Below are 10582 nucleotides of genomic sequence, written 5' to 3' on the forward strand. Positions count from 1 at the left end.
GAGAGAGAGAGAGAGAGAGAGAGAGAGAGAGAGAGAGAGAGAGAGAGAGATGTATGGTCAGAAGCTATGAGTCAATGGATGCCAGTAACCAATTGGCCAGCAACCAACAGAAAGGCGAAAGGGCAAAGCTTTGAGAGGAAGCATGGTTCTGACACCATGGTAACCACAAATTTCCTCTCTGTTGTCTAAAGTCAGTCAGCTTGCAGTGCCCTGTTGTAGCAGCCTTGGGAGAAGATACATCCTGCGATGGGTCTCCATCAGTATGGCATAGAGGAGTGTGCACAAAGATCAAGAGTCCAGTCATGCACACTTGGGGGGCTTCTGCAAAGAACGCAGACTCTGCGTTGTAGCAGAGAGTTTGGGCTACACTGCTTCGTGCTCCCAATGGATACATGAATGAAAGACACAAATACACATTACCTTATTTTTAAAATGCCTTGTCTACCTCAAAGGCTGGGCACTCCTAAACCTTCCACTGCTGCCCTAGGCCCAATCAGGGAAGTGGCCAGTGGCCACTTACCCAAAATCTCACATGGCTGGTTGGCTTTATCTCCTGCTGCTCCTGCATCCCATCCTTCTACCCTGAGTCATGGAAGTTCATTCCTGTTCCTCTCTGAATCATCACCTGCACAATTCTAAGGGTCCCACCCCATGTCCAGCCATCTTTATTGGCATCTTTATTGATCGACCAAAAATCAATTGGAGACAAGGACCTTTAGTTTGGACATACAGATTCCCGATTGGATCAAAGCATTAGAACCAATCTCCAAGCCTGTGTTTACATGTGATGTGATTAGTCATTCTATTTTATCGTGACACTGAACCAAAGGCAGAGCTAGACAAGGCATGGTGAAATCTGTTTGTGGAGCACTGTTTCCCAGGTGAAACTCACTACTGGAGAGGCTCATGAATATCACCAGGTGAAAGCAAGTTGTAAGAAGCCCTCCTGGGGATTCCTTTGGCTTATGGACAGGAGGTAGGTGAGGGGCCACCTGCTGAGCCCTCAGCTGTGCAGCTTGTCTTGGGAGCTGGTTAGTGTGGTGACACTGTTTCCACGGATGCCCAGGTCTATCCCACCTTGCACCTGTGCAAGTGTCCTCTGCTAATTAAGACAGAGACAGATGGAGAAAGGGACCATTTTATTTTATTGCCCTGTCTTCAAGGTAATTAGGCTCATTGGAAGAAAAGCACCTTTTTCTTTGTCCCTTCCTTCTTTTTCAGGTAAAGAGAAAATTAAAACCAGAGAGTTCTAGTGTTGCTGAGTGGCCACAACATCTGTTTTCTTGGTTGGCTTCTCAGCCATCTGCCCATGAGGTAGTGGGGCTGATTAGGTTAATGCATTTGCTAATGGAGCTTGGGAGACTGCTCAGGAGCTTGGGAGACTGCTCAGTGAATCTGCTATTTCCTTCACTAGGTGCTTTGTGATATATTAAAACAGGGACCACACTGCATGTAGTGGCCAGGTAAGCAGTCCCCATCTCTCTCCAGAAAGAAGAAACCAGAAATACTGTGTGTATATGTGTGGATGTGGGGGTGTGGGGCATTCATGAAAACTGCACTACCAGGTGACGGTGGCTAAAATCATTGTAAAAACATCCTCTTGGGTGTCTGGACTATCCCTGGGTACTAAAGCTATGTTTGTACTTCAGTTCTCTAAAACACCCCAGAGTCCCATGGAGGAATTTGGTTAGACACATCAGGAGGCACGGATGAGACAATTTTGCCTATGGGGCATTGGATGACAGTGGTGTAATTTTGCTTTCCTCTCTGTGCTACCTGGATGTTTCAATTTCCCAAAACAACCATACTCCTTCCCACCACAGGGTTTTATGAAATATTTCTGTATATCAATTATCTAGTGCTACACTACAGATGGTTCGAACACTTGGTTGCTCAGCATTGCCATCATTTATTGGGGTCCTGCTTCTGAACCTCCTTCAGGTTTTATGGTATGCTCTAGGTAGCACTTACCCAAGCAGACTATCGATGTTTTGCCCAGGATGATCGTCTCACTCGCTATCTGGTCACTGGATGACTGTGGGCTGTGTGGAGTGTGAATAGAGGGCCTGCGGGTTTCTTATCCCCCGAGGTCAAGAAGCTGGGCTTCCCGTGGAATGGGGTTCTGGAGCAGCTTCTGGGAGCAGCTGCCACTATCTAGTCAAAGCAAGCAACAAAGCAGACCCAATTTAAGGTGCACAGAAGTCGACTTTGCCTCCTGATGGCAGGAGCTTCCGAGGACCATGTGACGATTCCCTCATCTGGCCACTCATCACCTTTGTATTCCAGCTTAAAGAACATTTTTTCCATGGAAACCTGCCCTGACACTATTAATTTCCTATATATTCTCTCACAGAGTAATTGGGCACTTAAACAACATGGCGGGAAGAGCAAAGCAAAGGACACATGCCTACTTTAATGGATGCCTACTTCATGACCACTATGCTGCTAGTACACAAGTACTCAATAAATGTATATCGATGGCAATTCTATGCTACTTCAGTAAGGCAAAAATTAGGTCATAGATATGTATTGATCAGTGCTATAGGGATTATCGTTCTGTAGCAGCTGTATCTCATGTGCTTTATTCTTCATAGTAAATTTGACTCTTTTTAATATTATCTTCATTTCATCCTAAGGAAACAGGTATGTGGTGTTAAGTGGCATTTCCATAGTCTATCTGATTTCAGAGTCCATACACTTTTTGAGCTTCACTTCCCAAGGTGCTTCCAATACCAGGTACAACAAGAGATTAATTCGTGTTGGGAATGGAGGAAACTGTGAGAACCCACCCATATTTCCTGACAACCCAAGAGTCAAATGCTTCCATGCTTGTTTCTTGTTAGAAGTTTCTGAAAAGGCACTGCCTCTTCATAATTAGTTTTCTCTGCTTGTCAAAATGGGAGCCTTTGAACCGTGTTCTGAGCTGACCTTGGGCTTACTCTAAGGTCTGAGAAGTTGGAGTATGAAATGATCCTGCTAGGTCATGACCAGGTACATCATGAGGGTAAGTGAGATTTTTCAGTAAGAGATGTCTGAGAGATAAGTGGAAAAGGCATTTCTCCATCATCCTCTTAACCAGATGTGCTCCTCTGCGCTGGACAGCTGAAGCATGGGAACAGTGACAAGAACCTCTGAGAAGGGGTCCTGCCACTGAGAGCTCCCAGGAGGGAGAAGCCTCTCAGGTGGGAGGTACTTAAGGATGCTATTGTGAGTTGGGAAGCCATTGCCTTCAATTTTCTATAAACACTATGTGTGTCACTGTGATAAGAGGGCACGGATGCTCCTGCGGTTCTCAAACCCTGCTAATTGATTGATTGCCTGGACTTAAAGACAAATGGCGTCTAGGCTTGCCTTTCAGGGATTCTGATTAAACATGTTTAGAGATGGTTTGGGTATTTGACTACTTGGCTCCTCAATCCAAAGTAGCTGTTTTTATTACCAGGATTTTGCTACTAGCTGTGGGTAACCTTAGTTGGGTCCTTTCATGTGCTTGAATTTGATGGTTCCCTAATTTGCACAGCAGAAGCCTTGTACAGAAGTCATAATCCCCATCCTTCCTACATCTGTAGAGGAAAAATCACATGATAAAAGAACCAGAACTGTAGTTACTGAACTTTTGTGATCTCACACACCTGTAATACAGTTGGCAGTATGGTAAAGGAACAAGTACTTCTGACTACTAGTGAGATGTCATTTCAAAACTATATTGTTAAGAAATAAATCTAAAATAATACACAATCTTAGGAATAAAAATGACAAGATAAAATAAGAGAAAATGAAAAAAGGGAAATCATCAAATTATCAGATAAATAAAGATCTGAAGAAAGAAAAATAAATAAGGCCCACCTCGAGGTGAAGATAGATAATTAATGGCTCCTGGGAAAGGGAGAATTGGTTTTCTCAGGACAGCCCCCTCCCCCACCCAAGGTTATCCATTCAGTTCAAAGTGGTCAGTCCCAGTGCAACACTAAGAGAACTTGTCAGATTGGGTTTATGTGTGTGTATACCAATAATAACTGAAGGAGCGATTTGCCGGGGTAGAAGAGGATAGGGGGGAGTTGGAGAGAGAGAGGGAAGAGTGGACATGTAAATACAGTACTCATTTAAGACATTCTCAAAAAATAAATGAAAAAGAGAAAATGAAGGAAGGGAGAAAGGAAGGGATCATTTAATGAAAGTGAGGGTGTGGTCAAACAGTGGAAACTGCTTCAGATCTTGATGCCCAGCAAAATCAAGAGCTTTAACAATGCTATGCTCTTCATAAAAATCATTCTACCCTGGGTTGTCCAGATCAGGGACCACCCAACAGCTTCTCAAAGGGTTGAGCAGGAGATCCTTTAGTTCTTCAGCTAGGGTTTGTCTACAACAGTAACTCAATTATATGGCAGTCGTGGGCAATAGGTAAAAGGATGGCATAGCTTTGTTTTCAACAAAGCATTGTTTATAACAACAGGAGGCCACAGTTTGCTAATTCTGGTGCAGATTAAGAAAATGTGTTTTAGAATTAATCTTAATTCAAAAGATTTGAGTAAAAACATTGTCATTTCAGCTCTATTTATAAAAGCAGAACATTAGCATAGCCTAACTTTTCCTAAATAAGGGGTCAGTAAATTTTGCAGGTTGATAAAATATTTTGCAGTTGAGCTGCTGTTGTTGGTTACTTAGGGCAAGTCAGGAGAAGCTTCGTATTCCATTGCAGGAGGAGCTAAAGAGGTTTCGATAATAATGGTGGCTCAGATAGGAGCACCGAGTATTCACTACACATCAGCTCACTTAGCTTTCCGCACACCTCCATGAAATAGATTTGGTTTTTGTTTTGAGTACTTTCCTTACGCAGAAGTGAAGTGGGTGGTGGAGGAACTTAAGCAAGGCAGCCAAAGTTACACAGGTAGCCGGCGGCTGAACTAGTATTTGAGCATGATACTACCGAAAGCCTAAAATGAAAATAGAAGCAATCATTTAAACTAGTAAAAATCCAGGAGAGGGGAAGGGAAATGGCTCAGTTGGTGAAGTGTTCTACAGACAAGCATAGGAACCTGAGTGTGCGCCCTAGAAACATAACCCCACTACCCCATACTTCAGTGCTGGGGAAACAGAGATAGGAGAATCTCTGAGGTTCCATGGCTGGCAGGCTGGCAGGCTGGCAGGCTGGCAGAATCTATGAGTTCTGGTGAAAGTGAGAGATCCTGCCTCAAAAAAAAAAAAAAAAAAAAAAAAGACAGAGTAATTGAGAAAGACATCTGAAGCAGATATCTGCCTTCATGTGTTTCCTCTAACACATAAACACAAAAGCTGGGAGAGGCTAAATGAGGATCCATCCATCAGCTGATACTTCTGGCCTTGAGTGGTAGAGGGCTTTTTCTAGAGAGGATTATTATTTTAGTAATGAAGAAACAACATTTGAATGTTAGAAAATCCAAGGTTAGCGGCAAGTGGTGTGGAGCTTTGGTGGGAGAAGTGTTCAGCTGGGGGTGGTCTAGGCATGTTTAATTGGGGTTACCTTTAAATTTCTTGTTCTTGTTCTGCTCTGAACTGTGAGGAGGCCATGGTGCCACGTTTGCCTCTGTCTTGTTCCAGGTGGATTGTGTCGTGTCTGGATTGTCAACCATTTTTTTTTTTTTTTTTTTTTGCAGTATTCTCAAGTTGGCTTGCCTAACTCCCTAACTCTCTCTTCTCTCTCCCCTGTTTCTGCTCTCTTCTCCATCAACACATTCCACTGAGCAGCTGACAAGGTCAATGATGACTTCTACGCCAAAAGAAGGCACCTGGCAGAGCTGGCTGCCAAGGGAAATCTCCCGTTGCACCCTGTAAGAGTGGAAGATGAGCCTCGCGCCTTCAGCCCAGAGCACGGGTCTGCACAGCAGAATGGACAGAAGTCTCGCACCAACAAGATGCCCCCGCATCCCCTGGCCTACAACTCTACTGCCAACTTTAAGACCTGGGACCCCAGTGACCAGTCTCTCCGGCGGCAGGCTTATGGCAACAAGGGCAAGCTTGGCATAGCTGAGTCAGGCTCTTGTGACCCCTTGGGGACTCGCACCCAGCACTTCCCACCCACACAGCCATATTTCATCACTAACAGCAAAACAGAAGTGACTGTCTGAGCTTTTACTTCAGGGAGCACCCTGGAGACCACACTCAACTGAGAGAGGCAAAAAATATCATCCCACTTACACCTTCCTGGTCCTGTACACCTCCACCCCCAACCCCTCAGCAGACACACACACTCCGGGCGTTCTACAGGAACCAACCACAGACCTACTCATAAGGAGTCATGCTTTTCCTGGGTCATGCCTACTATGCTCCCGCAGGCAGCTGAGCGAGACCGAAGCATGGACATTCAGCAATATAGAGGGGAAACTTTCAGCTTCAGGCCCAAATTGTGGGGGCTCGTTTCCTTTTCCCCCAACAGAAAACTGAAATCCATTTTAACAGATATATAAGTAGCACAATTTAGACAAACTGCCCATGGAGCGCATTGGGTCCCCCTGTTCTGTCTTTCCTGGTAGAAGAAAAAGGGTGGGCACACGAAGAGGAGTGTGCCAGAGTGCTTGGGAAGGAATTTGCTCATGTCACAAGCATTTCCTTGTCCCAAGAAGTGATGCAAACACAGAATAGTGAAAAGTGTGAGGTAGTAATGGACCCTGAGCGTCACACTGATGGAACATTGCATACCATTGAAGCTGAAAGCAAAAAAACTCACAAAGTAAGTCTTCTCTAAGCCCTTGGTCAATGATAGGAAAGGGAAGAACATTCTAAAGAACTCCCTGAAAAACCATGATGTTGGCAGTGATGGGCTTTTATGATGGCCAAGGGGTCCAGAGAATAATAAAGAAGAACTTCTAAAGTGACGCATTAAATGAACACACAAAATATTAATTTTGCCCGGGACTTAGAGAACCTGCAGTTGGAGAGTTAACAGCAGGTGAGATAGGCACGGAGGAGCCTTCACTTCCCGGGTCATCTCCAAGAACTGGAACAAAGACAAAAACCATCTTCTATGAACTGTCTGTCCCCACCACTCTTTCCCTTTCAGCGTGCTGCTGCCACTGCTGCCAAACTTCAACTGCTTTGGAGTGAAAAATGTCATAAGTGTGGGTGGTGCCTTCAGTGTGTCGCTGTTGTTCAAGTGATGGTCTCGTTTCCCAAGTGCATCCTCTGTTCCTTTAACCTTCCTGCCTCCTGTTTTTCTGCAGTAGTGATGTTTTGTCTTTCCTTTGTAGGTGAGCCCAGACAATTAACACCCTTTGAAGGAGCTGCTACAATGTCAGAGGTACCTAAGAATACCCCAATTCCCACCCTCCCACCAGATTACCTCCAGGGGCACCTTCATGCCATCCTTTCTTACCTGGACTCTCCCAAAGTTGCTTTAACGATTGGTTCCTTCAGCCACAGCCATTGGATCCCAACAAGGAAGGTCCCCCCTGAAAGTCTTTTGTTTAGTGGAAGGGCAGACAGGTGCATGGAGAGGCAAGAGAGTTTTGTTTAGAAAGAAAAGTCTGCAACTATCCCCTGGAACTCTGAGCTAATTTACAGGAATCTTCTAAAACCTCACAGCTTCTTTGGTATAAAAATCTAGTGAAATAGAATTGGAGCATCCCATGTGATGTTCTGCTGCTGGGTTCTCTGGCATCCCAGCATCAGCATAGCAGATAGTTTCCGTGTTCCAAGCAAGTAGAAAGAACCTGGCAATATCTTTGATCTTTCTAGGGCTGTCTGAAGCATGGGGAATCTGACTTAAGTAAAGCCTTTTCAGTTTTTAAAAAACAGTACTCTGTTCTTATTTACAAAAGAAATTATGCAAAGTTCAAACTTTATAAGATTCTCAAAAAGAAGAGGTGCAGAGGCCAACACAGAGGTCAGAGGTCAGAGTAAATGTTGAGAGCCCTGCACTCTCCATAGGGGAGTATGAGCTACTGGCTTGCACATCTCTCTTTGACATGAGTTAGTTATGTCCTCGCCACACATCAGCATCCGGGGAATTATCATCACAGTATTGGTATCTGAATGCATTTGATTTTAAGCCATGTTATTTTAAAAGGGAAGCATCTTGTATTTATCACATATAGAACACTAGCATCCATTGCCATGAACAGACAATAAACATTATGGGAAACATATTGGCCTCAAAGACAAAACTCTAGTGGAGGTCTGGCCTGCTCTCTTGTTTCTCAAAAAGACCTTAGTCTAGTTAAAGATACTGGTATACAATAGAGAGTTTGTCCTTGGAATAATCCAGTGAAGGGGAAAGCAGATGAAAAAAAAAAACCTCCCTTTTTTAAGTTGGTGTTAGATCGTGCCCTCTATCCATATGCTACCTCCATGACATACAATTTGCATGCACTAGTGGCATACAGCCCTACTTCAAGAAGTACTTACCTGAGAAGTTCTTTTCAGGTCAAGTTCTGCAATCTTTTCCTTCCTTCTAGCTCAATTTCCCCTCTCCCCTCCCTTCACTTCCCCTTCATCTAACTCTAACCTAAAAGTCTTTCTTGATCCTTAGTCTATTTCTTACTCATCCTTCTTTTTGAAGATGGCTTCATCCAAGTAGACATGGCTCCTTGGTCTGCAATTGTAATTTTGACTTCCAAGACACAGTCTGGCCACTAGCATGTAGCATACACTTCCCAAGTAATGCGGTCATAGACAGCTCGCACAGTGCTTGCCTCGTTGCTTCCTGTTTGACTTTGGGAGATGAACTGTGGAGTGACAATCAGTAGAGAATATCTGTTTATTCTTTGCCTTCCTCTTGGGAAGGTAGATAAACCTTACAATATTGAAAGAGAACATGACCTATACAATAATTGAAGAGAAAGAGTAAGATTATAAAACTGTTTTCTTCTCCTTCTATGTGATCCCCAATTTCTAACTCTATGGGACCAGATCCTGGCTTCCCTCACCTTCCTGGAGTCTCAGCCTCCATCCGCCTTGGGCTCTGCCTGGAATTCCCATCTAACCTCCCCCAGATTTTTTTTTTGTGTGTGTGTAAATGGAGCATATTTTATGTGCAAATATTTTAGTAACCGTATGTTCTGCAAGTAAACCTGTGTTAACACTTGTCACACTGCAGAGTTTATGATACAATAACACTTCCTACAATGAAGAAAAAAAACATTTGTTTGTTTTCTAAGAATGTTTATTTGTAAACATATGTATTCACTATATTAATATGAATTTCTTACCTGGCAATAAACTGATTATATGTGATGCTCAGGGTGTCTTCTCATGCTTCTGGGGGCCCTGAGGCTGGTGTGAGCTTCCTGTGGGAACGTAATGTAGCTGCTCAGCACTGTTCTTCCAGGCTCACAGAACCAATCCTCTCAGGGAACGGAAGCTCCTAGTTGTCGGCAACTTATACAAGATTTCCAGACCTATCGTTCAGTCTTTTTGGTAAGTATGCACATGTCAGAATTAACTGGGTCCTTATATTTCTGGGTCTCTTTATCATCACTACGTCCATATCAATAAGAACCTGGCTGAACCTCAGACAGTTACTTCTGCTAATAACCAGGTGGCCGTGGGCATGACTACTGACAAGATGGGAGAAGGCTCTTTCCCTCTTTATATAACTGTATTTCCTAGCTGGCCTCCATCATTTCTCCAGCATCAGACAGAAACTTGTTAAAAAATGGCACTTCCTGAAAGAGGCTGAAAGTCTGAAACACCAAGGGAAAGAAATTCACTTCAGATGTGAACCAGGGGTGGAGGGGGATGAGGGGTGGCTAGATGGCTCAGTAGGTAAAGGAGCCAAACTTGTAAACCCACCTTTAATGAACCCGCAAGGTAGAAGGAGATGACTGACTCTTGCAGGCTGTTTGCTGATGTCCACAAACACTCTATGGTTTGTATGCAACTCTCCAAATAAATCCGTGTTTTCACATTCACTTACAGCTGGAAAATATTCCATCCATTTTATGTCACACATTTTTATTATCAATTTACCTTTTAATGAGTACTTAGGCTGGCTCCATTTCCTTGCTCTCATGAATATAAACACTGTAAGGAGGTGCATTTTAAAACCAGCATTCAGGGGGTAGACAGGGCAGACTTCTGTGAGCTTGAGGCCAGTCGGGTCTATATAGCGAGTTCTCAATGAGACAAGACTTGAGAGTGAGCTTCTGTTTCAAAAGGAAGGAAAGTGTTAAGAACATACTCTCAAATTAAACTATCCACTGTCATGAATGGATCCCAGCGACTTCAATGAGGAAACAGTCCTAGGTTCGCAAGTGTGAACATTTTCAGTGTGAGGGAAAGGTGCTGAAAGCCCAGAGGTGCACCAATTGGCTACCAGAAGTCAGCTACTGGGCACTAGCTCCAACATATGCAAAGATGTCAGAGCTGGGGCAGGAAAGCACAGTAGCTGCTCACATCCAGAGAAAAGAGTGCTCTTTTGGCACTTGAGCATGTACAAAGGTCAAACCACCAACCAGGACATATTGGAGCCCTACCAGTGGAGTACAGAGAAGTATGCCTTTGTGGGGAGAGACAGACGTCTGTGCTAATTAAGCCACCTGAGCTAATAAGTCACAACTCATGAACAACAAACAAGCAAGATATCTCTGCAGAGACAGATACGACTAAA

General features: G+C 43.9%; 1 protein-coding gene across 2 annotated transcripts in view; it reads left to right on the plus strand.

Annotated features, from left to right (window-relative positions):
- Nucleotides 1–9208, plus strand: part of Shisa9 (shisa family member 9) — a 292613-nt gene extending 283405 nt beyond the window's left edge. For both annotated transcript variants that reach the window (XM_021185450.1, XM_021185451.1), the window contains one exon: nt 5725–9208. In XM_021185450.1, coding sequence (XP_021041109.1) covers nt 5725–6104 — 380 coding nt within the window. In that variant the 3' untranslated portion in view covers nt 6105–9208. The remainder of the gene's footprint in view (nt 1–5724) is intronic.
- Nucleotides 9209–10582: the final 1374 nt, after the last annotated feature.

The sequence above is a fragment of the Mus caroli genome, chromosome 16 (assembly GCF_900094665.2).
Source record: "Mus caroli chromosome 16, CAROLI_EIJ_v1.1, whole genome shotgun sequence".
NCBI lineage: Eukaryota > Metazoa > Chordata > Mammalia > Rodentia > Muridae > Mus > Mus caroli.